General features: G+C 47.5%; 2 protein-coding genes across 2 annotated transcripts; both read left to right on the top strand.

Moving 5' to 3' along the window:
- Window positions 1–27532, top strand: TMEM242 (transmembrane protein 242; the record flags this gene model as incomplete). Its single annotated transcript, XM_084228572.1, has 4 exons — window positions 1–88; window positions 626–726; window positions 4854–4991; window positions 27385–27532. 4 exons carry the CDS (start codon window positions 1–3, stop codon window positions 27481–27483), a joined length of 426 nt encoding a protein of 141 aa, XP_084084698.1. The 3' UTR covers window positions 27484–27532.
- LOC311185550 (L-lactate dehydrogenase A-like 6B) lies at window positions 20415–21445 on the top strand (the record flags this gene model as incomplete). The annotated part of the gene is made up of 1 exon (XM_084256172.1): window positions 20415–21445. The coding sequence occupies exon 1, from the start codon at window positions 20543–20545 to the stop codon at window positions 21443–21445; it is 903 nt and encodes a 300-aa protein (XP_084112298.1). The 5' UTR covers window positions 20415–20542.

Here is a 27532-nt window from a genome sequence, read left to right as displayed (position 1 = left end):
ATGGAGACGGCGGGCCCTGGCGCGGGGGAGCGGGCGCCGGGGCTGGAGCCCCCGGCGCCCGCCGAAGACCCTTTGTTCCTGGTCAAAGGTGCGGTGTGCTGAGCCGCGGCGGCCTGTCCGGGCGAGCCGGGCCGGGACCCTGCTTAGCCTCCTCCCCAAGCCCGCCCTTGACGACCCGAGCCGGGCGCGCGCGAGTGTGGCCCACGGGCGGGCGGCGGGCGGGGCTCCCCGGGCCTGAGCAGCGCCGCGCCCCGTCCCGCCCGCGGTGCCCCGCGGGCCCTCCCGTCTCTGAAGCCCACGATCTCCTTTTTCCCGCCCGGGAGAAACTTCGCGCCTCCGAACGGGGGGATCGGGACGGGATACGGGTCCTCGCCCCGCCACTGGGGGGGCCTCTGCGTGACCTCGGAACCGTCGGGCCTGAGGCCGCGCAGGCTTCACAGCGTTACCCTTTGCCCTTGGCAAGAACTGCTAAAAATAATATAAGTGATTTTAGATGTAATTTGAATCGTGCGTGTCTGAAACTAGTCTACCTCTTTTTAATTTAAGGTTTTTGTTTTCTTCTCTTCAATCTCTCCCACCGTCCACGCGCTCCCCGCCCCGCCCCCGCCCCCCGAACTCTCGGCAGGTGGACTTTTCCTCGGTACCGTCGCTGCAGCGGGCATGCTGGCCGGATTTGGCACAACGTTATCACTGGCTAAAAAGAAAAGCCCTGAATGGTTCAATAAGGTTTGTGACACCAAGTGTATACACAGCGTTGTTGTGGTTTACAAATGAATGGCAACTGCTTAACATGGGAGAAGTGAAGCAACTGTTGAAGCCTTTTCATAGTAGTAAACCTGTACAAGCCTCATACACATTAATGAGCAGCCTAAAAGAAGTACAGTAGTCCTCTCTTATCTGAGATTTTACTTGCAGTATTACCTGCAAGATTATTGTTAATCTCTTGTGCCTAATTTATAAATTGAACTTTATCATTGGTATGTATTTATAAGAAAAAATAGTACTAAATGAGAGAGAGAGTGCGACCTTGGGAGAGCTTGCCCCCATTAGTTTCATCCACTGAGGACTTGGGGCATATTCTCCTTTGGGGGAGGGGGAATGGAAGGGGACTACTGTAATTAATTACTTGCTTTCTTACGCGTTAGCAGAACAAGACTAAAAGCTTGTCCAGTACACTTCTTACGCTCAGCGTGACTTCAAATCTAAATGTAGGTGATTCACTGGCAGTTGTAAAGAGCAACAATATTTTGTGTACTATTGAGAAACAGAAAAATGATACCTGTTAAACTCACTGATTGCAGGAGGCATTTTATCTCAGAGGTGTTAAAATGTTGAAGTCCCGGTGTGTCTTTGCATCCTAGTATCTCTGAAAAACAGGTCAGCTCCTTGAAAGCAGAGACCAGGTATGCTTGTACACATGCTTGTACACACCCTAGAAAAGTGCCTGCCACATTGAATAAGAATAAATTTTTGTTAAATGTAAACTATTTAAGGCAAAAAATTCTTATTTCATGAGCATGAATGAGTAGGCTCTCTGCTTTAGTCACAGCTTCCTCGTGTTCCCAATTGATGGAAAATAGTCTTCACATTTACCTGTCCTCCCCACCCCATTTGGATTATTTAGCCATTAATTTAACAGAGGCTACCCTCAGTATGTTTTCTGTGTCACGCACTGTGCTAGCTAGGTGCAAAAGATCCAAAAAAGAATAGAACATATCTATCCCGCAGGAAGTTAGTGTCCAGTGTGGAAGAGAAATATTAAATATTCATACAAATAGCTGTATAATTACAGTTTAATGTTTACTTTGGGAAAATAGTGTTCTATGAAAAATCAGAAACCTGTCAAATTCCCATTCCATTTATATTTATCTTTAATGATCTAATACTCATACTCAAGCATTATGAGTACTGGAATGGCAATAGATCACATTCGAAGTGCATCTGGAACCCCTTGGAATACTTAGGGCTTATATGGAATGTCCCAGGTCACTGTAGTAAGCCTGGTGGTCATTTTCCCCCTCTGTTATTTCAGGGTAGAAGTAGATGTTGTGGCAGAAATAAGTAAAATCTGGCTGATAGTCATGCTATAACATGAAATATTTGAGCCCCAGTTAACGTGTCAACTTTTGGACCACAGATCTTTCTGAGAATCTGTTGAATGGCAGGGATTTTGTCTTAGCAAAAAAGGCACATACCTAACTTTTCCATTCTGTCTTATGTTAGAAAATCAGACCACACATGCCTTGTATAGTGTTGGAGGGTGCTTTTTAAGGCATGGTGAAGGCAGGGTCACCACACTATACTGGCAGGCAGGACATTTCTTCATTGTGTAGCTTAAAAAAAAAGCCATCATGCATAAGAAGGTTGAAGCAGTGAGATCATACCAACCTGAGAGACCCCACTGCTGATGTGTTCAGCTTTTATAGCCTGAAACCTTGAGCAAGTCTCTCTACATTAGTGTCCTCATAAGTAAAATGGGGGATAAATTCATAGGAGTAACATGCTTAGCATTTAGTAAGGGAGCATTAATAAAATCACTAACAGTGATACAGTATTTGGAAATACTGACTCCCGGGGAGATTGCAGTCCTGCAGTCTTACCTAAAAATAAGACTGGTGGCCACTTAGCAGTGAAGTAAGGAAACACTTGGCTTTGGTCCTCCTGATCAGACCATATAATTCATCACTGTAACTAGTCTGAATGCTGCTTGTGCAGCTTTATGCATTCAGCATCGATCTGAACAAGGAGCTCGCCATCTATAAGATATCAACATTCTTAAAAACATTACTTTGCCCCCTTTATACTTGTGAGACCCTTATTATTTGTTGTTTGCTTTTTTAAAAAAAAAGATTTATTTATTTATGCATACAAGAGCTGGGATACAGGCCAGAGGTGTGAGGGGTGAGAGGATTCACCAGAGACAGAGTGGAGAACAGAACAGGCGGATCTACTGCAATACACTGCTGAGGGGAGTAGCAGGCGAGTCAGGAGAGGTCTGCTGCGCCATGTGGGTAACTCCCTGGCCAGCCAGGGGATCAAACTCGTACTGCATTGGCTGTGGACAGCTTCATAGGTTGTGTCTTAACCCCTTACGCCAACAGGGAGGCCCCAGTTGTTTGCTGTTGTTTGCTTTTTATGATGAGCTCCTCCTAACCTGAATGAGTAGACCCTACCCTGTCATCTAGTAAGCATTTGACCAGTGTTCGGGAGGAGTATCTTTAGTTTCCATTTCAGGGTTATATTTTTCAACGAAAATATGCTGCAGCTAACATTTTAAGTTTCCAAATCATAGACCCGGAAGAGATTAAAAATCTGGATCACTGTCCTTCCCAGTGTCTTTGTCTTTTTATTTTATTTTTTTAAAGATGTATTTATTTATATAAGCACTGGGGTACAGGCCAGAGGTGCGGGAGGGTGAGAGGATTCACCAGAGATAGCACAGGGAGCAGAACAGGCAGAAGGACCAAGGTACGCTGCTGAGGGGAGCAGCGGGTGAGACAGGAGAGGTCTGTTGAGCCATGTGGGAATCTTCCTGGCTGGCCGGGAATCAAACCGGTGCTGAAGAGGCTACATACAGTTTCACAGCACTGCACTCAATCCGCTGCGCCACCGGAGAGGCCCTATCTTTGTTTTTTTAAAGCCCCTTCACCATCCCCACCCATGTTTCCGTGATGGGGCGGTCACTCCTTTATGAAGGATACATTTCATTTTTAATTCTCTAGTCAGGTTCATATGCTGATAGTCAGAATGTTGTTCAATCATTATAAATGTTGATTGTTACCTTAATACTGTGCCTTGAAATGTGGATGGAGGGTCACTGTTCATCTGTTAGTTTCTCAGTAGCTGCCATAAGCTGACTTTCTTTGTGCCATTTTCATATATATTTCAAAGTCCTCACGATGACCTGTATGTGAGAAACCTGTCCTCACGTGTCCAAGTGCAAAGAGACTGGCAGAACAGCCAGAAGCAAGACTTGTTCAACATTCTTGCAAGAGTGGGCACCAAAGCATAAGATAACCAGGCATCCCAAAACAAATCTCCATTTAGTTTTTATACCTACTATGTAAGTCCCTCCCCCTTGTTTTGTTTCACTGACTGTGGGGTTAACATTCTCCCCCGACATTGCCTAAATCCCTTTCCCCAGTTGGTAATACATTTAACCACCCTTTTTGTTTGTTCCTTTTGGGACCATCTGGCCTGTTTTATGTTATCTCAGTGAACCTTAGCTTGATTTTAATATTTTCTTTCACTCATATTTCCAGGCTGCCATATTGGCGGTTCTCTGCTAGAGGGGTGGGAGCCCGTACTTTTCTATTGAACCAGCAGATAGAAGCTGACCAAGCAGCATTCTGTCACTGTATCATTCATCTTTTCTCAAATTTAGATTTCACTCGCCTCTTCTAGGAAGCCCTCTGTATTAAAACTCCCCTTCCTGCAGCAGTCAGCAGCAGATCTAGTGGCCCCTTGCTCTGGTCCCAGGTCTGAGTAGACTCTGCCACCACAATTCCTGTTTGGATTATAACTCACTTGTAGGTCTGTCTGCCTCCCCTTCAGCACCCTCTCCCCCTTGCATCTCTGGTCAGGTGGAAGTTGCTCTGTTTACCTGTCTCTTGAGTCCCCAGCACAGCTTCTGGCACAGTGCCTTACATATTTGTCAGAGAAGGTGTGACCCAAGGCATGAGTCATGCACACACTTGCAGCTGTGCACCTACAAGCAGCAGGCTGGTGTCTGAGCTTGGGTAGCACTGACATCCCAAAGTCATGGGGCTCACAGTCACTTGTTTCAGACTGCCCAAATATTTTTTCTTACTCAGCTGATGATTTCTACCTGAACCTTTTTGTCTTCCTTGCAGGGAAGTATGGCCACAGCAGCCTTGCCAGAGAGTGGGTCTTCCCTTGCCCTGCGAGCCCTGGGTTGGGGCTCACTGTATGCCTGGTGTGGGGTTGGTGTGATCAGCTTTGCCATCTGGAAGGCTCTGGGAGTTCACAGTGTAAGTAAATTCAGTCCTGCAATTGATGTCTAGAATGTTCTACTTTTTGTAATCTAAATCTTCCTGCTTTTCAAATTAGCATATTTTATTTTCACCATCAGGAAGTGATGACAGAGAATGTGACTGGATTTATACTAATAACTAGGCTGCTTATCATTACTGGTAAATCATGTAATTTAAATAGGTGAAGGTGGTGAAACCTCAAATATAATTAACCACTAATTGATAGCAAATATTCATTCTCTATAAATTGGCTCTTTAGCTGCCTGTTCAATAAAATTATTTAATTAGGAACAACTTTCTCTGCAGTTTAACATGAATGTGTATATATATATATATATATATATATATATATATATATATAACATCCTTGTAAAATACTTAAAGCATTTTGAAATTATTATTTAAATGATTAATGTGTTTATACATTATTGGGAAAAATCCTAAAAGCGTGTGTGTGTCCCTGAGCTACAAAGCAATACATTTGGAATGATTAGCTTTTATTTAAAAAAACTACTGTAGGAAGCTCTATGGGTCAGGCTTTTCCTATAGAGTTGGTGGTGGTTTAGATAAGGTGGTAGCAGTGGAGTTGATGAAAAGAGGTTCTGAACATATTTTTTAAGGTGGAGTCGACAAGGATTTGTCAGGGATTGGATGTGAAGGGTAAGAGAAAATGTCAGGAATCTCCAAGGCTTTGGCCTGAGTGACTGGAAAATGGTTGGAGGGGGTCATGTCAGGGCTCCGTTAGGGACTGGAGAAGTCTCATATACAGTTGCAAAGTCAAGAAAATGGAGAGAGATGCAGAGCTGTGGAATTCAGGGGAGGCCTGTGAGGTGAGGATGTAAATTTGAGGCTCCTCACCAGTCTCTGGATCATATTTAAAGCCACGAGGCCAGGGTAGCTCACCAAGGCAGTGACTAGAGAGAGAAAAGGGAAGAGGTCCAAGTAGAGAGTGCTCAGGCACTGCCAAGGGTCAGAGGTTAGAGGAGAAAATAGCCAAGATTTCCCTACAAAGAGGCAGGGAGAAGCCAGAGAATGGTGACTTGGATGCCTGGTGAAAAAAATGTGTCAAGGAGGTGTGCGCTGGCGATGGTCACATGAGATGAGAACTGACAGATGGCTGAGTCGCACCATGGTGGCCCTCAGTGGGGAAGGGCTGGTGGAGGGGACCCTACGGGAGTGCGGCAGTGAGCGTGGGGTGGTGTACACAGCCAAGTCTTGAGTTTTTCTGTAAACTGAAAAGACGTGGGGTCATGGCTGTAAGGGGGAGTGGGGTCAAGAGGATTTTTTAAGTAGGGAGAGCTAGCAGCTCGCGTGTATGCTTTCGGGAGTGATAGGGGGCGCTGGTCTGCTACTGCTTTTCATTCATCACTAAAGAGAGGCACATGTACCTTCCACTCAGTCTACTGACAGACAAGCATGATGCTCTTCTCACCTTTATTTTAGAAACAACTGCTGGCTGATCGTTATTTATGATGACGTTATTACTTGGAAATGTTAGGAAATCTTTGATTTTTTTTTTTGATGATTTTTATTTTTAACCTCAATTTTACTTTGACATACATAAAATCTCTTCTTCTATTTTAGGCACTGAACCAAACATTTTAGACAACAGATTGTTTAATCTTCACAATAACTGGAGGCAGGTATTAATAGCCTCTTTTTTTTTTTTTTTTAATGAGGAAATTTGGACTAAGGTTAAGTCACTTGCCCCAAGATCACAGTTTGTAATTGGTAAAGTCAAGATTTCAACCCAAGTCTGATTATCTTCAGAGTCTAGATTTTTTTCCAACTTTTCCTCCTGTAGCTAAGATGGGAAATGAAGGAGTAAGTGGAAGAGGCTAGGGTGAGTGAGAGAAGGTGGTGGATTTGGTTTTGACTGTGATGTGATCCCATAGATTTGACCTTTCTTTCTGGGTATCGCAGGTGGGCCTCATCTCCCCACTCCATGATTGTTGTGTCTGGTACAGGGCCAGCCATTCTTTCTCTCTTTAATGTACGGTGGTGGAGAGTGATGGGTACTTTGGTGGTGGGCATGGAGCAGTAACATACACCTGAAGAGGCGCGAGCCTCTTCTGTGTACTCCTAAGTCGTATGCAGTGTTGTAAACCAACATCTTAATTAAAAAAAATACAATTAAGGGCCTCCCCGGTGGCACAGCGATTGAGCGTTGGGTTGCGAAGCTGCCCGCGGCCTCTGCAGCGCCGGTTCCATCCCCGGCTGCTCCCCTGCCACTGGAGGAGGGTCCCACATGGCGCACAGACCTCTCCTGCCGCCCGCTGCTCCCCTCAGCAGTGTACTTTGGTCCTTCTGCCTGCTCTGCTCCCTGCTCTGGCTCTGGTGAATTCTCTCACCCTCCCGTGCTTCTGACTGTACCCAGTGCATGTATAAACAAAACAAACAAACAAACAAATAAATAAAAACATGCCTCTATTAAAAAAAATACAATTAAAAATAAATTAGTTAAAATACAAATGGGGGATGTGGGAGTAATAGCCATTCTTCTCGCCTACAGGAGAAACCTTTTAACCTGTCATCTGCAACAGAAAAGTTATTAGGGAATAATGTAAGTGCAGAACAAGGCTCATGCCTATGTATGATATAAGTTATTTGAAAGCAAGTAAAAGAAACTGGGAGAAAATATGTCTGGCAGAAATATGTGAATGAATTATGGGTATCTGAGTCAATTTTTTACTTAAATATGTATTCCTTCAACAACATTACTATCGCTAGATTTTACTTTTATTAATTTGTGCTATTTCTAGGAGTTCACAAAACTTCCTTAGCTACATATGAAGTCTACTCGGGGTGGCATGAAATACTTCATAATAAAGCTACTAAGCTTTCAGTTTCTATAAAAATGATGATCTATAGCACATTACATTGACTGCATGGTACTAACAGGTGATGTTTCCAGAGGTTAGCAGTTAGTCACAGCTAAGTGGTGAAGTTTTCGGGTATTTGAAAGTATGAATACTCTGTGATGTGGAATGGGCATAATGAAATAAACCAAATTGTCATAGAACAACAAAATTAGATTCATTTAAATGAAATGATATCCTTGAGCATTTGGGTTTTTTGGACCATTTCTAGAACACGGTTTCTTGAATGTGAACTTCTCATTTTATGCCACCCTGCAGAAGATTATTGCCTACATAGAACATCTGGGGGAGAAAAAGCTATTTTTCTAATTGGCACTGTTGAATATAAGGAATCTTAGAATCTTTTTATATTTCATCTTCATTTATTTAACTAAAAAAAGAATGCAAAATACACCCTCTCCCTCCCTACTGCTCATTAGGCATATCAGTTTGATGTCCACATTTGAGACGTCTCGCAGAGAAATGGACCTCTCTCACATTTTCAGGGGCACATCTTTTCGAAAGTAGCCGTACTTCTTTCTGTATTCATTCAGAAGGCATTCGTGGGCCTACCCAAGCAGGACTCTATTGCCATGGAAAGGCTTAGGTTCAAAGCCTTATGTGTCGACCTTTTAAGCAAATTCATGTTATATGACTCTGCCCCGAGGCTTGTGGAAAGCAGTGTGGTGTATTTTTAGCTCTGCATTTAGAGATCTGCAGCTCAGAGAGATTTGATGATAACTGAAGTTGTCCTGAGTCCAGTAATCAACTCGTATCACACTTTACTGCCTTTTCTTGGGAAATGTCATCTTTATCATTAGGGAAACATCAGAAAATGTTAAGTAGAAATATCCCAGGACTGTGCACTCAGTGAATAATTGAGATAGCCATTCTAATAAATACAGGGAAATCAAAATTAATTCCAGTGTCAAATTGTTGGGAACTACTTTGTATTGTATGAAATCTCCCATAAACCCAGTTCACAAACATAGGCGCCATCTAGCGGCTGAGCTGGAGCACTTGGCTTCCCTCCTTTAATTCACAGCTACATCTGCTGGCCTCAAAGGGAACTTGAGGCTAATGCTTACAGCCAAACTCTTTTTAGAAGTAGTTGGGATTACTCTTGGCTCAGTCATAATTATTATGGAATTTCGTTTCACATAGACTATTATAATACATCTAATATAAATATAAAATTGTATTTTATTTAGTGCCAAATCATTTAATTAGCATCTGAAAAGAAGAAATAGAGTGGAAGCTTCTTGTCAATGGACTGAAGCCAATGGAATCTACCCGCTTCTGCCCTCAGCCAGAATTTGGGATGGCACCCTCACCTTTCTGTAGGACTCAGTGCCCCATGTTCCACCCTGCTGATCTGCCTGTGGGCCAGCAGACACGGCCTGATCGCTCAGTGTGGCTTCATCCGTTACTCTGAGTCATGGTATTTTGTCATCTGACTGTGACTGAGGCAGCATTCATTTCATTACTGTAACTTAATTGTGAAGCATGGACCTTGACTAGGTTTGTGGGCCCCTAATGCAGCTGTGCAAAGGGTCGTGTTCAGGGCAGGTAAGTGCCCGCGGTGGCAGTGTGGACAGAGGAAGCGGAAATGGTGCCTCTCAGCTGCCCATTGGGATCTCCAGGATAACCACCGCTAGTTCCCTAGTCATTGCTGACATGATACTGATGAGCAATGACTGGTTCACTTTTTTGCCTTTCATTATTTATAGTATATAAACTCTGTAAATACAGGCACATAGGTATAGGTATGGAAAGATTTCTAAGAGGTTGAGCATATTTATGGTTATCTTGTCCTTTTTTTCTCCCCTTAGAAGTAAAAATATTAGGTGTATAAATGTTTCCTGATTAGTATAGACGCTTTGCACCTTCCCATGCCTGTGGGTCTCTGCGCTATGTTTGTCTGAGGTGAGGGCACCATCTCCGAGCACCGGCCGGGAGCGCCCATGGCGAGCGTTGCCCATGGCTTGTGTGGAAACGTGTTCATGAACCCGGTGTGGTCAGAATTTACAGACAATTTACAGCCGTTGCCCTCAACAGCAGCTAAAACCCAAGAGTAGTGAAAACATTCTCAGCTCCTGTGAAATACTTTAAGTTGCCCAGGGAGTCAGAAATCAACTTATAAATGGAGGTTTTTCATTGGTTTAGTTTCTTCTTTTTTTTTTTTTTTGGCCCTTTTACTCTGGGATATGTGAGGTGTTGCTTATATTTACATAGATTGACATTTGTTTTCAAAGAAAAATGTGTGTAACCTGTCTTTAACAAAGATGTCTCTGGTTCTGTTTTTATGTAAAAATATTGTTAAAACTTAGAAAAGTACAAAAAGAAATAAAAGTCACCAGAAATCCCTGGATCTGTAGTCACTGCCATAGAGAGCCCAGCAGGCCTGAGTTCACATAAAACTGCCTGACTCTGCTCCTCTGGCGCCTTTTGCCGAAGGGTCTTGAATGTCGCTGCACGTGGGTCTGGTGCATCCCCACTGCTCTGAGGAGGCCGCTGGTGTCATTTACTTGATCTGCCTCCTCCCAATGGCACTCGGACCGCCACTTTCCACCGTCAAGCACCATACGGAGTGCGTGCTCTGCAGGCACACGTCTTTTTGTAATTTTATTGGTCAAGAAATTTGTTCTAAAGACAGAAGATGTTATTATTGCATCAAAGGGCACCTTAAAAATGTTCTTGGTATCGGTTGCTGAACAGCCCTCCAGGAAAGGTCATACAATTTAGGAGATACAGTGCCCAGAACGCTCGCCGCTGGGGACTTCTGGTGCCCTGACCCTCTGCCAGCCTGGAAGGCAGAGAACAGGCTGCCTCCCCTGTCGCTGTGTCCCTGCTGCAGCCAAGGCCTTTGTGGAAATAGCTTATAGTTGGGGTCATGGCGTGTCACCCGCTGATACGGGTTGCTGCTTTCTCAAACGTCCAGGCTTCTTTTTCTTCAAAACAAAACTAGAACATTTTAGAGATTTGTTTTTTTTTAATTGCCATTGGACATTCCTATTCTAGGAAAGATCCTTTATGAGAAGTAATGTCCCACTCTAGGACCATGTGGGATGTGCTCTGATAACATTTATTTTCTCAGGCTTTTTCTTGTAGCTGCTGCTAGGCCTATATTTTAATGTTAATATTTAGGCTCACTTCTTAATTACCTTGTGACCAGCTTGAGGGCTTTTGCTAGTTATAGTCAAATCTTCACTTTTTGTCAGTGTCAGCTTTGCTGACGTCCGGCAGGCCTTGTGTTAAGTGCGGCTATTCCCGCCCTGGTTTACCTCCTTGGCCCAGATGAAGCCGTGTTAGAGAGCGAAGGCTGCACCCCACGTGTAAAATGAAACCATGGAACAGCTTGGAAGTGTTTAACTTGTTAGTTATCTAAAAAGGAAATAGACTTCATGCTGTATTCTTTTCACTGGTGTAGATCAAAGATAAAAACAAATCTTGAGTGTCCTGGCAAATTGTTGAATGGTAGCCACTTCTGAGCGATCTGCAGGGGATGTCTGTGGAGCGGCTGAAACGTATTCCTTCTATGTGCTGGGCTAATCTAATTTTGGTGCTTCCAAAGATCTCTACCCGCTTCCGCCCTCAGGATGCAAGCTTCAATTTCTCGCTCCTGCATGGCAGTGGGCCCAGCCTGGCCCCCCTTTCCTGAAAGTACCACTAGAACGCCCAGGCCCAGAGTCGATGATCTGGCTGGGATAATTCCATCTGTCAAGCTCATGTGCCTTCAAAGAGCCTACGCATTGAGGAATATTTTCCTAGAATCATTTTTAAATTAATTGGAAGCGGCACTGTGCATCAGAGATGCTCAGGTCTGAGGTGGCAAGAACGTCTCTGTCACTCTTCTGCCCATCGCTCCGAGGCTTCTGGGCGGTGAGAGGCACCCCTGTAGATGTGGAGGAGCAGCGTGGTGACAGAGATGCAAATCACAGGGTCTTGCCCAGTTTAGAAGGAAAGATAATGACCAGTGTACTTTTTTTTAAAGGGGGGGTGTCAGCTGTTCTGGCAGATTGCCAGGACACCTCTTTAAAATCCCACCAGTTTCCTTTTAGAAGTAAAATAAAGCCCCACGCGTTTTATAAAGTGGGACTGTGCAACAATTACTAGGAAAGCTCAGCGCTGCCAGAAAAGCCTTCATGTTCCCAGGTCTGACACAAATCAGCCTTCATCACCTCAGAAGGGCTCCCAGCCTCGCTGCGCTGGAGGAGCCCCAGTCCTGCTTTCACAGGGGGGTTCTTTGGCTTTGTTCTTATTTCTTAAACAGAGCATAGAAAATTGGGCTCAGATGAGCCGATCTCTCTAAATAAGCATGTGGGTGAAGAGCTGAAAGTGTAAGCTTTCTCCTTCAGCTTTGTTTCAGAAGGTACCATGAAAGCTAAAACTCTGCAAGCATACACATGTTGATATATTTAGATATTTTTCATTTACCAGTATATCCAAAAATAAAGTGAGCTCTTAAACTGGATTTTCCTGACTGAAATGTTTCTAACAGTTCTAAGAAGAAATCTTTTTTTGAAAATGTGTGATGTATCTTCCCACAATGTAAATTGTGCTGAACATAATCTCACTTTTTCTTGATGATTCAGATCTATCAGTTATTGTTTGCTTCGTGTGCTAACAGATTCTGGGCTTGTAGAGTTCTTTATTCTTTTTGCAATTTTTTTTTTTTTAAGATTTATTTATTTACACAAGCACTGGGTACAGTCAGAAGCGCGGGAGGGTGAGAGAATTCACCAGAACCAGAGCAGGGAGCAGAACAGACAGACTGACAAAACACACTGCTGAGGGGAGCAGCGGGCGGCAGGAGAGGTCTGCGCACCATGTGGGACCCTTGCCCGGTGGCCGGGGATTGAACCGGCGCTGCAGAGGCTGCGGGCAGCTTCGCAGCCCAGCGCTCAACCGCTGCGCCACCGGGGAGGCCCTCTTTTTGCAGTTTTTCTCGATTCTAATTTGGCTCTTTTCCTTTCCCACTCTCCCATCCTTCCCAAGTGCTGTGGCTTCATTTCCCACATAGTTCTGCTCCTTCCTCTGCCCGTAGTCTTGCATTTTCCCCTTCACAGAAGCCATCCACCTGGGTGGCTTCACCCACCTGCAGGCCACTGCCAGGTATGCGTCTCCAGCCCACCCCAGCTGCTGGCTCACCTGGTGGTTGGCACAGATGTCTGGCACCTCAGCATCCTGTTCTTACCTGCACCATCATTCACCCCCGCCTCACCCCCTGCACTCACAGTGAGCAGCGCCCACAAAGCTGCCTAAGAGAAAAGCAGCTTCTTTTCATCACCACACTCTCCTTCACCGTGTGTCTAAACAACCTCCAAATCTCGCTACTCTCTGACCCCCCACAGCTCTTACGGTTGGGAGCACCGGCCTGCCCCAAGATGAATCTGCCCTCCCTGCCTCGCCCACTCCTCCTTCCACCGTCCCACTCCTGCCCACTCCTGCTTCTCCCCGTCCTGCTGCAAATACGCACTCACCCACCTTCGTGTCATCATGGGTGACATGCTTCCAGAGGCACCCTCCTCACCCCCATCTGTGCATTCACTCCCACCCCTGGTGTCTGCCAAGGACCTGGTGCCCTGATTGTTGTGGCCTTTGCTGACACCGGTCTCCTGTGCTGCCCGCTATAGAGACCTCGCCTTTAACGCCCCTACACATTCTCCACAGCCCTCCTCCCCAGCTACCAGCCCATCTGCTTCCCTTCATGGAAAGCTTTCCTCAAAGAATTGCCCACACATACTGTCCTTCTAGCTCACTGACTCGCCTCAGTCCAGCTTCAGAATTTCCCAGCATCCCCTGAAACTGCTGGTGTCAAGGTCCCAGTGCCCTCCTTGCTGTCAGGCCAGGACACAGCGCTGTTCTTCTGTTACCTGACACAGCTGCCTCCCCCCCCCCCCCCCCCACCCCAGCAGCACTGCCTTCAGCATCTGAGTCACCTGCTCCCTGACTGGCCATTTGGACCATTTCCTTTGCTGACTCCTCCCCTGCAGGCCTGTCAGGATTGGGGCTTCCAGTGCTTCCTGTGCCCCTCTCCTGTTCTCGTCTGTCCTCCATCCCTCATGCTGTCATTCAGCCGGTGGCATTTCTAAAAGGCCTTTACAGTCGGATGATGGCTGAACACAGCTGCAGCCTGGCCTGGAGTCGCCCCACAGCTATGGGGTGCATCTGTGTGTGCCAGGCACATTCTAACCGGAACTCGGGTTCCTCCTGCCTTCTCTCTCCCATTTCAGTGAATGCCCTTGCATCCCCCAGTTGTTGGGCTGACTGTCACCTTTCCCTTCATTTCCCTCCGTTCCCTTTGTCAAATCCCAGCTTCTTCACCCCGCCCCAGCTCCCTGCATGGCGGGCCTCGCCTACTGAAGTTGTTTCCTGTCTGGTTTCCCAGCTTCTCCTTTACTTCTGGAATGTTTTCTCCACACGGCAGCTGGAGGTATTTTTTAAAATGTAAGTCAGATTATATCATTCCTTCATTTAAAACTTTCAGTGGCCCTGGGTGGAGACATCTGACAGGATGTACCCCACCTGCCTCTCTGACCCCATTTTGAACCCCCACTGGGGCCCTGCCAGACTTCTTGTTCCCCTTTGCCTGCTTCGGGCCTCTCTGCTGCTGGGTCCCCAGGCTGCCAGTGCTCATGCTGTTGCCAGCCGGTTTCCTCCCACATTTCTTTCACCTCCTCAGAGAAGCCCAGGCCATTCTGCCTAAAATAAAGTGGCCTCTTCACTCCCACCACTCCCTTCCTCTGACACAGCATCCTGTTTTCCTTTCCCAGCAGCGCCGGTGCTTCTGCACATTCTGCAAAGTGAAATTACATTGGCCACATTCTTGTTTTGTCTGTCATCACCAAAAGGATGTAAATTCTGAGTAGAGGCCTCCTTTATCATTCATTGTCGCCTTAGCACCTGTAACAGTGCCTAACAGAGGAGGCAAGGAGTGAACTCAATCTGCTGGATAAAAGCTCATCTCACAGCTCCTGCCATTTCAATGGCTTCCTCTTCCCTTGAGAATAAAGTCCAAGTTTCTTGAAATGGTTTCTGAGTCCCTGTGTGGTCTGACCACTTCCCCTCCCCCCCACCCCCCCACCCCCCGCTTATTCTTTAATTCACTGGTCCCCACCCTTCCCCCAGAAGGATATTTGGGGTGTCTGGATACTTTGTTATCCTAACTGCAGGGGGCCTAATGGCTTCTAGTGGACAAATGCCAGGGCTGCTGCTGAACTACAGTGGTCCAGGCAACGCCCCTCCCCCAGGAAATGGTCTGGGCTGGAATGTCAGTAGTGGTGAGGCCGAGACTTGTGATTCTCCAAGCCTTTGTCCCACTCTGAGTGTAGCCATGCTGAAAGGACACTTTCTTCCCAGCCTACCCACCTTGGATCTACTAATCCCCACCCTGAAAGCTCCTTCCGCTTCCTGCTGTCTCCAGCTGCTGGCTCTGTGCCCTGCCTACACAGAGTTTTAGGCAAATTGATGCTTAGCCTTTTCCAGCATGGAGGTAATCCATTTTGGCAGTTGTGAATTTATAAAGGTAACTTTCTACCTCAAATTAAATGCTGTTAAATGTAATGTCTGTACAAACATCTCTTCATATCTTTTTAGATGACCAAAGCTTTGTTAGCTGAAGATTATGTGTTATTTTTGTCACTTAAGTACAGAGAATAAACAGCATGAATTACTAAAACAGCACCCTTGAAGTCAGAGCCTGTGACCATAGTTAAACTTTCTCAGTTCTTACATATGATTAGAGATGTCTAAACACAAATTAATAAATTCTAATTGCTTTGTCCTTCACAGCTTGTGCCACATTTAAATATTTCCCTTTTTCCCCTTTATAATGACTAAAACAAGTATCTTCTCTTTCACATTGCATGTAAATTCTATGTAAAATGATACTTTACAGAATGAAAATGAGATTTCAGCAGCTTAATAGAAGGGTGTGCCAATTACTTTTATAATATTTGAATATGATAAACATGAGTTGATGCCAAATGTGAGTTGCTTTTTTTTCAATTTTTTTTTATTTATTATATTTTATTTTTTTTTTAAATAGAGGCATGTTTTATTTATTTATTTGTTTGTTTGTTTGTTTGTTTTGTTTATACATGCACTGGGTACAGTCAGAAGCGCGGGAGGGTGAGAGAATTCACCAGCGCCAGAGCGGGGAGCAGAGCAGGCAGAAGGACCGAAGTACACTGCTGAGGGGAGCAGCGGGCGGCAGGAGAGGTCTGCGCGCCATGTGGGACCCTCCTCCGGTGGCCAGGGAGCAGCCGGGGATTGAACTGGCGCCGCAGAGGCCGTGGGCAGCTTCGCAACCCAGCGCTCAACCGCTGCACCACCGGGGAGGCCCTGAGTTGCTTTTTTGATTGACATTCTGCCTTTGTGCTCAGGAGATAAACTCTGTGGCCCTGCTTTTGTCCTCCCCCAGGCTCCCCAGTATTGCTGACAAAGATAAGCATTTTGAGGTGCTGGAATTTGTAAAGACCCTCACATAAAGATTGCAAAATTATATAGATTTTAATAGTTATGGGCAATAAAATCACAACTCATTAGTTTGTTTTAAAACTAAAATTTGCATTTTAGGATTTTCATGTGACAAAGATTTCTTAAAATATTTGTGCCTATAACTATTCTTTTTGCATGCTGGTGAGTTTGTAGTCTATTTCAGAGCAACTTAAAATATATATTAACACTGCTTTTTTTCTGGCAAATGAAGGGTTTCATGCACTAATTATTTTTTAAAGTTTTCCAAAGAACAAGACATTTTAACTTTAAAGGATAGAAATATTCTCTGCCATTGCATATTTCTTTTACTGTGTTTCTAGCACTTTAGAATTTTTTTGTATGTTCTATCTTGCGAAAGATAGGTATTGGTTTTAAAAATAGTTAAATCTTTTTGTTTATCCATATCTTTAGCTTTATCTGAAATTTATTCAACCTACCTAAGAAACCCCCAAATGGGCACCTGCACATTTCACTTAACCCCTTTTCAGAACTCCAACACCCAGGTGGATTTTCCAGTCCTGCCTTTATTTCACTCTTTGGTGAAATAAGTAAGCCACTAGTCCTGCTTAACTCAGTTCTACAGCTATTTACTTATTCTTTTCTACCACAAACATTTACTGAATCCCTACTCATGCACCAACAAGCTCTGTTCTAGAGGACAGGACTAAATAAAAGGTAATTCCTTTGGGAATCACAAGTTCATAAGTATTTATGAATACTTACGTAATAATAAATGTAATAGTTAGGTGTAATAAATCCTGTAGTGGAGAGAGAAACAAAGAATATTGGTGGCATAAGATTTTAAAACGTCAGTTCTGCTTCCGGGTTATAGAAGATTTAGGAGAAGATGAATATTTGAATTGGACTCATATATAGAGAAGGGAGAGGTGGTGGGGAGAGCCCAGGTGGAAGGTCTAAATTATTTAGTTGTAACCCTTTTTGGTCCAGAGACTTGCTGGTCATCTTTATTCCCTGTTTCCTCTTAAGTACTGTGACGAAGTATCATGGCAGAATACTGCCATCAGCAATAATATTATGCTGCATTTTTAATAGATAACAGAGGTTTTCCATTCAAAAAGAATGAGTCACCTAAGGTAGAAAGTAGTTAGGGGGGCTATCCAGTTCTATTTGACTTTCCACATCCCTGAGCGGACCTAAATCTGTTCCAGAGGTCATGTACATCTCTTCACCTTTCTTTCCTTTGTATCTTGAGACTTACTGTAAATAAAAAGCTGCTTTGTGTGAGTTATTTTTATTTTGGAGAGTGTTCTTTTTTCCCTCAAAATTGATTTAGTTGTGGCTAAGGGGAAAAACCTGAAGAGGCAGCTATCATAGAGATTGTATTTCTGAAGAGGTTCAAACTCTAGAAAGAAAATTACTATAGCAAGAAGCCATCTAGCTAAGAGTCTTTATGTCCTTGAATGTCATCCTGAAGAACACTTATCTTCGAAAATGACTTGACTGGTCAGAGGACTCATTATAGGAACAGGCATCAGGTGGGAACTTACATCAGGTCAGCCATTTCAAGTTATGACTGGGACGGAAGAAATGATAGCAATCAAAGATGGATCTTTTTAAAGGATCCCTCTGAAATGTTGACCACCATTAAATAGATGATCTTTTTTTTAATTTCTAGTTTTTCACTTGACAAATCTGGCCCTGGTGTGGAGCGATGTCGTGCATATGGTCCCTTTACCATTTTGTGTCATGGACTTGTGGCTCTGGGCCATCTAAACAGGTGTCTCGTCCTTGCTAGTAAGCCTGCGTGTCACACTGACATGGGATTGCAGGAGCTCCGCTAATTGCCATGCTTTTCCCACTCATCAACTCCTTTCATTATAGTTCCTTTCTTGTACTGCATTTCAGTGGCAGAAAGAATAAGAACAACTTTCAAGTCCTGAATGTAAAATAATTCATTTTAACAAAAATCGGATTTCTGAAATTGAAATCTTTTTTTGCTGATTGAGGGGGCTGCATGTACTGAGCCCCATTAGGGGAGAGCATTTTGTTCTCCTAGAACATGAGGAGGGCTGTGTGCAATCCTTATATAGTTAGACTTAAAGTGGGGACAGAGTGCCACATTTTTACTTGGACTTTTGTAGTAATTGTCGTTACTGGCTATATGTTTCTTAAGATGTAAGTTGACATCGCCTCCAAAATTTGAAGCTCCTAAGTCTGACCAGAAAAATGCAGTGCACTGTCGAAGCTGTGCCGTCCTAGCTAGTATTTTATATTCCTGCTTTAATCAACAATCTAACGTGTGCGTTGGTTAATACGTGCCATCTTAGGGCGGTGTTAGCTGTAGCTCCATTTTAATAGACGGCTCTATCAGCCTTAGTTGGGGAGTCATTTTCAGCCAGGACTTGTCGCCAGCCTGCTTTGGCCTCTCTTCAAGCACACAGTGCCACCCGCTGCCCCACGTCGTCCTGATGGCCCACTGGCGTGGGGCACAGCAGTGACTGACATACAGGCCATGGGGTTCTCTCCAAGTAGAAGTTTCTTTAGCTGGATCCAACAGAACAGGAGTCCCATTTCTGCCGCAACAGGGAAGTAGAGCATAAGTCCATTGGGAGACAAAGCCAGAGCATCTCATTCTTCCTGTCATGGCTACCTTCAGGCTATGGTGCCTTACTTTCATTTATTCGTAATGGATGCATTTTTATTTGGCACACATATCTGTGGCAGCAGAAAGGGCCACAAGGCAGGATCTCTGTGCTCGAGCAGATGGGGCGGGGGGGTGGGGGTTGTAAAGGAGGAATCCTGAAGTCCTCGGTGGCTTTTCAGGGTTTTATTCCGTGTAGCAGGTACATGGCAGGCAGGGGGCCGGGAGGCTGGCAGGCCTCCTAGCCCCCAGCGAGTCCTCACTCTCAGCACACTGGCATGTTCTCCTGGTCTCTGCTTCACTTTCGCTGTTGCTTATTCTCCTTCTGATGCTCTTTTGCTCTTCCGCCCTGCTCTTCCACGCCACCCTTATAAGCCCAGTCTCAGCCCAGGTGTACCCACCTATGCAGGCCCACACCCCACTCCAGGTGCCCGCCCTCAGGCGTGCATTCAGGACCGCAGGGGTCCATCATCAGTCCTAATGGTAGGAGGGCAGAAAAACCTGACAGTTATTTCAGTTATTAACCCTACAATATCAAAATAGATGACTCGGGGCTCTGCACTGGCCTAGTGTGTACGTTAAAAACTGACGAGATTCATGTGTGTAAAACAGCGCCAGAAGTCCTGTGCCACTGTAGGGGCAGGAAGGACACAGTGCAGGTTTTCTATAATCCAACAGACTGGGTAAAGGAGGAGTCAGAATCCTGGAGCCCTCAGTGGCTTTTGCAGGCTTTTTATTGGGATTACCAGGTACACAGCAGGCAGGGGTGCTGGGGGGCCGGCAGGCTGGCAGTCCTCCCAGCCCCCAGCAACTCTCCAGTCTATCTGGGCTCTCCGGCCTTCTCTCGTGTTCTCTTTGCTCTCCTGTTTCTGTTCGTTCTTGGCTTCTGCTGGCGTCCCTGTGGCGCCACCCTTATAAACTCAGTCTCTTAGCTCAGGTGTACCCACTCCAGGTGCCGCCATCAGGCATGCACTCGGGACCACAGGGTTCCCTCATCTATCCTAAAGGTGGGAGGGCGGAAAAGCCTGATACTTTTTCCTTACCCTACAGCCACAGACGCCCCATTACTCCTTGGGGGAGCATAGGGCCGTAGTTGCTGCAGCACGTGCACCAGGCCCGCTGCGCAGCCGCAGTAGCGGGAAGCGCCATCCCGCCCGCGCAGCCGCACTCGGCCCGTGGGCGCCGCCGCGGGCAACGGTTTCGCGCAGCCGCCGAAGCCGCCTCAGCGGGGCGGGTGCTGGCGCAGGCGCAGTAGCCAGCTGGGCGGCAACGGGCGGCCAACGGGCAACGGCCGTCCACGCGCCGACCGGCTGGGGGCGGCCGCTGTGCTCAGCCGCTTCTCCGGAGCTGCCGCCGCGCCCTCCGGTCCCTTCAGCCCCGAGCGAGCCGCCATGAGCGGCTCCGTGCGAGCCCTGCGGGCCGGCGTCGTCCTCCGGCGGGGGCTGGCGGCCCGGGCCCCCCCGCCGGCCGGCCCCGCGCCCGCGCCGGCCCCGGGCACCGAGCGCTGCGGGCTGCTGCGGAGCTTTGCCCGCGAGGAGGGCGCCCCGCGCAGCAAGATCTCCATCGTGGGCGCCGGCTCGGTGGGCATGGCCTGCGCCGTGAGCATCCTGCTGCGGGGCCTGGGCGACGAGCTGGCGCTGGTGGACGTGAACGAGAGCAGGCTGCTGGGCGAGGCCATGGACCTGCAGCACGGCGCCTGCTTCGCCGGGATGCCCGCCGTGGTGGCCGGCAAGGACTACCGCGTCACCGCCGACTCCAGCCTCGTGGTCATCACGGCGGGCGCCCGCCAGGAGCCGGGGGAGACGCGCCTCGACCTGGCGCAGCGCAACGTGGCCATCTTCAAGGCGATGGTGCCCAGCATCGTCCAGCACAGCCCGCTGTGCAAGATCCTCGTCGTCTCCAACCCGGTGGACATCCTGTCCTACCTCGCCTGGAAGCTCAGCCACTTCCCCCCGGGCCACGTCGTGGGCAGCGGCTGCAACCTGGACACCGCGCGCTTCCGCTTCCTCATGGGGCAGCGGCTGGGCCTGCACCCCGAGAGCTGCCACGGCTGGATCCTGGGGGAGCACGGCGACTCGAGCGTGCCCGTGTGGAGCGGGGTGCACATCGCCGGGGTCCCCCTGCGGGACCTGAACGCGCTCGTGGGCACGGAGCAGGACCCCGAGCGCTGGGGCCGCGTGCACAAGGAGGTGGTGGCCAGCGCCTACGACATCCTGAAGCGCAAGGGCTACACCTCGTGGGCCATCGGCCTGTCGGTGGCCGACCTGGCGGAGAGCATCCTGCGCAACCTGCGGCGCGTGCACCCGGTGTCCACGCGGGTCAAGGGCCTCTACGGCATCAACAAGGACGTGTTCCTCAGCGTGCCCTGCGTGCTGGGCCGGGCCGGCGTCTCCGACCTCGTCATGGTCAAGCTCGCGCCCGCCGAGGAGGACGCGCTGAAGAGGAGCGCGGACACGCTCTGGAAGATCCAGGAGTCGCTCAAGCTCTGAGCGCGCGTAGCGCTTGGAAGTCACTGAAGAGGAGGGTAGTTAGGGGATTGCACCTGTCGTTTTAAGTTCCAAAAGAAGTAAAGGGATAGAGGGACCCCAGTTTATTTAGCCCCCAGATGCTGAGTGAGATATATATATATATATATATTTTTTTTTTAAACAATTCTTCAGTGACTGAGGACACTTTTGGGGGACCGTGGCCCTTGCCTGTGCCAGGTGGGGGTGTCAGCTGTCCGCTGGCTGCTCAGTGTTGGAGATGCTTACCCTTGGCACCAAGTACATCTTACTTCTTTCATCGTAGCTGACGTATACTTGTGTTCGTTTATAAGCCGTTCTTTAGAAGGTAACTTCCTCTACAGTGTGAAAATAAACATATCAGCAGAAGTGCTTTCTGGGGCTGCCTTCATTCCCTTGTGACAACCTGTCAGCTGAGCCCCTTTAAAAAGACATGAAAGTGTGTGTGTGTGTGTGCGCGCGCATGTGTGTGTCCATCCACCCTCGTGTCCACTCATAGACGTGCCATGAAGCAGGATCAGTAGATTAACATGAAAATAATAGTGACCGCATTGGTAAGTTATAAAGTGTGCAATACATAAAAAATATAAAGCTTTTAAAAAGAGGCCTGATAGGTGGCAGTTACTGTTGTTTACTGGGCAGAGAAAGAACATCCCTAATTGCTGCAGCTACTGAAAAGAAAGCCTGGCTGAGTAAAATCATGTTAGAAATGCCTCAGGCCTGACCTGTTAGCACATTCCAACCAAAAGCACATTCTGCTGTTACTGGACTGGCCAGCAGCAGAGTGGGCCTGGGCGTGGGCCCTAGGGCACCCCAGGTTCATCCCTTTTGCTTCACATTTCACAGCGTTTGCTTTTGAGTTGTGCCCTCTTTCAATCACCATAATTGGTCATTTAAATGAGGACCTCAGAGACTGCATCACAAAGTTACGCGTCCTAAATCAACTGACTTTACTACCGATTTTGCGCATTTGATAGAGCGCGGGTTGAGGAGAAAGTGAAGATGCTTGTCTGACCTTTACTGAAATGATGGTACGAATGAATCACTTAGAAAATGAGAAATTGAGATTTTAAAATTCACGTTTGCCTTCCTAATGCAACTGAATATTAGGTGTTATGCTACGTTCATAATATCTCAGGATGTGTGGGTGCCCACAGCCCAATCACCAGAACGTTACCAGCATCTACTCGGCTAAATTCAACTGGTTGAATTTTATCAAGTGGACAAAGGATAGTGATCCCGCCCACCCCCCGAAATGAACTTAATTTCACTCTTGCTGATCAGAGCTCCCATACCATTTCATCAAAGACATGTAGGCGTGTTCCCCAGGAATTGATGTCTTGTAATGGGTTTATTATCTGATGTGCTGAGCTCCTTGAAAGTGAGGCAAGTAGTGATTCGCTTGTTCTGGGGGGTTCTAAGAGCTTTTTCAGTTCACCCACCACTGAGTTTCTCTTCCTCTTTGTCCAGCCATTGAGTTTTTAAGTCAGCCATGTTTCTGCCAAATTTAATATAATACTCTGCCCATCAGAGCAGGGCATCAGAGCATGCCGTCTATTTTGTAATTGTCTTCACCTATGCCAGGTTTGGCTGGGTTATACTGTAGAAAAAAACGAATCTCCAAATATATGTTTTAAAATAAGGTTTATTTCTCATAAAATCCACTGTTGCAGTAAGGGTTTACATGACGAGGAAGCATGCTCCACAAGCAGGCTCCGCACCCCAGGGACTTTGAGCTCTAGGCACTGCCAGAGCAACACAGGTCTCCATGATTGCTGTGAATGGGGAGAATTAAAAACACCTGCGATTAAATACTTCACTCTGGAAGTGACCCATGTTTTTTTTGCTCACACTTAACTAAACCAGAAGGACATCGCTGGCTACCTAATTTCTAGAGGGTGGGGAAGTATAACCCAGAAGTAGATGAGGACGGGTTATTGGTGAGCATTGGTAGTACTATCTGCTGCACCATGTCACATAAAATGGTCACCACTGTAAAAGATATATGGGTGTGTGTGTATGCTTTATTATTTTTTTTAAGATAAGCACTGGGTACAGTCAGAAGCGTGGGAGGGTGAGAGAATTCACCAGAGCCAGAGGGGAGAGCAGAGCAGGCCGACTGATGAAGCACACTGCTGAGGGAAGCAGCGGGCGGCAGGAGAGGTCTGCGCGCCATGTAGGACCCTCGCCCGGTGGCCGGGGATCGAACTGGCGCTGCAGAGGCTGCGGGCAGCTTCGCAACCCAGCGCTCAACCACTGCGCCACCAGGGAGGCCCTGTGTGTGGATGCTTTAATATGGTGTTTAGTGAAAGCTGATACATGAGTGGAGGTTACAGAGGGTACCAGGTCTTTCCTGGTCACAGAAACAATGACTGGAGAAAGATCTCTGGGCTTCAGTCAGGTTTTTGCACTTATAAACTATCACCATGGATGGGTTACCCTCTCTGGCCTCTGGTTTCTTTTAAAGTGGTGCTCCTCATTCTGCCACACAGAATTGTGAAGACTAAATAGTAGCCTAGTGCTTTGTATAGTGCCTGGCACATAGGTGATCTTATGTGGCAGGCATTATTCCTGTCCAGGTGACGTAGTGTGTGTGCGTGTAGAGACCATTTCCAGGTTGTTCGTAATTACTACTGGCACTGTAATGACATACCCAAAGGCTTTCTCATCACTTGATCCTAGAAAGCTTTTGTCATTCTAAACCTAGCCGGGAGACTGGCAGCCCTCCCACACCTGCGTGTGAGAGGTTGAAGTGACATGAGCTAGTCAGTGGCAGACATTTCAAACTTGGGGCTTTTAATTCCAATAACTTCCCTTGGCAATTAATGCTGCAAGTATTTCCTGAAATTAATTAAACCGAGGATTTTCCATACGTTCCCAGCCCACCATATATTACACTCAAAGTTTTCATGCAGTTCTCTTTTCTGCCAAGTAAAGTTCTTTTCCTGCCTGGTCAAGGTGCAGTAGTATTGGTGCTTCATTTCCGGCCTACTGGCTGGCTGGCCCTTCAGCAAGCCACTGAAATGGGAATGAGAGTAACATTCATCACCAGAGACCATCGTCTCGAGTGTGTTCCAGTGTCTAAAAATCAATGGCATCCTGCCTTCAGGACGCCCGCATCAGTGACAGATGACGTGGAATACATCTTCCAGACGCGCTAGTTGACACCTGCTGCTGTAGGCCATGGTGCTTTCTGATATAACAGCCTGGCACTGCTGGGCACAGTCCCTGGCACTTAGGGGTGAGTTTCTTGCAGCAGTGGCCGGCCGATCCGGGGAGTGACTTCATCACTTAGTTTTCATGGAGAGCAGCCCTGGCTTTGTGGGGTGCACGGTGGCCCTGCTCTCCAAGTCGCAGAAAAATTCTCCCTGGCAAAGGGAGAGGAGAGCTGCAGGGAAAAGACCCCAGAGTCTAGAAACGCTTGAGAGTGCAGCTGAGGGGCTAGAGGGAGACTTCCATTCCCAGCAGGTCCTGCTTCCATCAAGCTTCTAAGGTGCAAGGAGAGAGGGTGGCTCTGCGGCAAGAGTTTTGGTGGTTCTTGTGGAATTCAATACACTTATAACCAAAGTTCAGTGAAGTACGAACCCCTAAAGCGTTTTCCAAGCTCACCTTTTTTTTTTTTTTTTTTTTTTTTTGTGAGACCCTCGCCGGCAGCCGGGGAACGAACCGGCACTGCAGAAGCTGCAGGCAGCCTCGCAGCCCAGCGCTCAACCGCTGCGCCACCAGGGGAGGCCCCAAGCTCACTTTTAAGTGGGAAAATGTGCGTCAGTGACGAGCCTGACCCTTCGCCAGGTGCACGGCAAAAGCGGCGGTCGGTGCAAAAACTAAAGGTTGCCACCATGCGTACGAGTCTTTAAACTCACACCTCCACTGTTTCTAACTTAAATGTAGACTCTGGGCTTCCATTTCCACTGCTGTAAAATCCACGAAGGGGCTGGTGATGCTCTGTTCCCCACTTGCCTCTCTTCCTCTGCTTCGCTCTGTCGCCTCTTCCTAGGTGGCTACTTTCCAGCTGTGATTCCTTCCAGTGGTTCCGTTACTCACGACCTGGGAACAAACCAATAATACACTTGGCCGGGAGAGGGAAGGGAAAAAGCAGCCAGGAGGAGGAAACGGGAACAGGCATGCAGAGGCAGCTCTCCTCCCCGGCTTCCTCCGCGAGTTCCAGCCTCTCCCGTCTCCGCAGCCGACCATGTCCCATGTCGCCCAGAAGGTTCATGTCCTGGCTGGCTGACACCCCACTTGAAAACTCTGCCATTCTGCTTGCTTGTGACAGATGGTCAACCAGAAAGGGAAAGGGGAAGAATCAGGCCACACATTTCAAACCCAGGCCAGAGTAGTCCATCTTGTCAGCCCAGGGCACCAACCCCAGGTTCCTCAGCGAGGCACCATTGGTGTTTTGGGCAAAGCAGTTCTTTGCGTGGACCATCCGCGCCCTCGCATGCAAATAGCCGTCCCTTGTGATTGTGACTAGCAGAAACCCTTCCGCTTCCGGGCCCTTCAGATGCAGCCCTGCCTGCCTGTGTTTGAGAACCTCTCATAAGGTGTGAGAGGTTTGTCACAGGGCAGACTGGGAGCTGCATGGAAGAGGGGCTGGGACTCACACCCTGCGATGTGTCTCTTCTAGACTGGTGTCTCAGACCCAAACGCTGAGGTGGTTGGCACATAACGGACAACCCAAGCGTCTTCCAGGGTCAGGATATTTCAATCAGGATGACGTTTAACTATGAAGTGATACTTTTGACAAACATGCCATAAGCTCTGTTCTGGGAACAGCACGCATAGCAGATGACACTGATGACAATAGCTGATGTATGTTGAGCACTTGCCACACGCGAGGTGCTGTGCTCGTGAACGCCCTCAGTCCTGTAAGTGGGTAGTTCCCGCCATTCTCACACATGGGAACTGCCACTGAGTGTGAGCAGCTTTCCCAGGCGCTGGAGCTCCAGAGAGGTCTGTCTGACACCAGAGTCTGTCCTACTAACAGCAGTGTGGCCACGGCTTGACTCAACGTCTGGGAATGTGTAAGTCCCCAGGGAGATACACCTCCCAGACTTGGAAGCAAGGTAAGGCTTCAACTTCAAACTGAGATAGCATCAGCATAAATTTTTCAGAATGACCACTCTGAAAATGACTTGCGTGTTGGCAATTTGTTCAGGGCGCTCCACCCACCTGATGGAGGACATCTGTCCCCTTGGGAAGCCACCTGGGATAGGACTGATGAGAAAACTAGCACGGCAGGAGCGCTTCTGAAGTAGGGTCTCCTCCACAGGCCGCAGGATTAGAAGAAGGAACGAGAGAGCGTGTGGTCTAATGAAAGGCTATCCAACTGCCCCGCTTCAGCGCCCCACTTCCTGGGCCCCCGAAGTGGAGGCAGGTGCTCCAGATTGACAGTAGAGTGAGATCTTCCAAATCCTGCTCCCACTCCCTGACTCCAAATCAGCCTCTTCTGGTAAAACCTTGACATAGATTTACCAGACCTTCGGGCACATAAAAGCATTCCAGTTTATCTGCTCTTCACTGACTTGTTCTTCATTAATAACCCCTGAGTTTCCTCTTGCCGCTCCTCCCCCAGCTCTAAAATTCCTCAGGGGGTATTCGGGCCTGAGAAATCCCATGCTCAGCTGCAGCCTTCTATGTGAACGTCAACAGAGTATGCTGTCTACTGGGGAATAAAATATGGCGGAGGATTGAGAATCTAGAGCCTGTTGCCTTTCAGATTCAGAATGGAATTGCACGTCAAGACCGCGCAGCTCTCTGTCTGTGGAAGAGAAGACGTGCGTCCCATTCCTCTCAGGTCGCCAGAACGCACCCTGGCCTTTGAGTGGTCTTCCTTGAAGTACCGTCCAGTCAGCCCCGTGGCCGTCTCTAATAGCTTTGTCCTGTCTTTGAACATTCGATGACGGATTTTTTTCTTCTTTCAGATGAAAGACTTTCGAAATAAGATGCAGTCAATATTTCCAGCAATTCCCAAGAACTCCGACTCGGCTGTTGAGTGGGAAGAAGTATTGAGATCCAAATGAGAGGGCGCGGTGCGTGAACGGCCCTCACGGACAGCCGTGGCCCCCAGAG

This window comes from Talpa europaea (genome assembly GCF_964194135.1).
Source record: "Talpa europaea genome assembly, chromosome: 2".
Lineage (NCBI taxonomy): Eukaryota > Metazoa > Chordata > Mammalia > Eulipotyphla > Talpidae > Talpa > Talpa europaea.
This window is presented reverse-complemented; position numbering and strand designations above follow the sequence as displayed.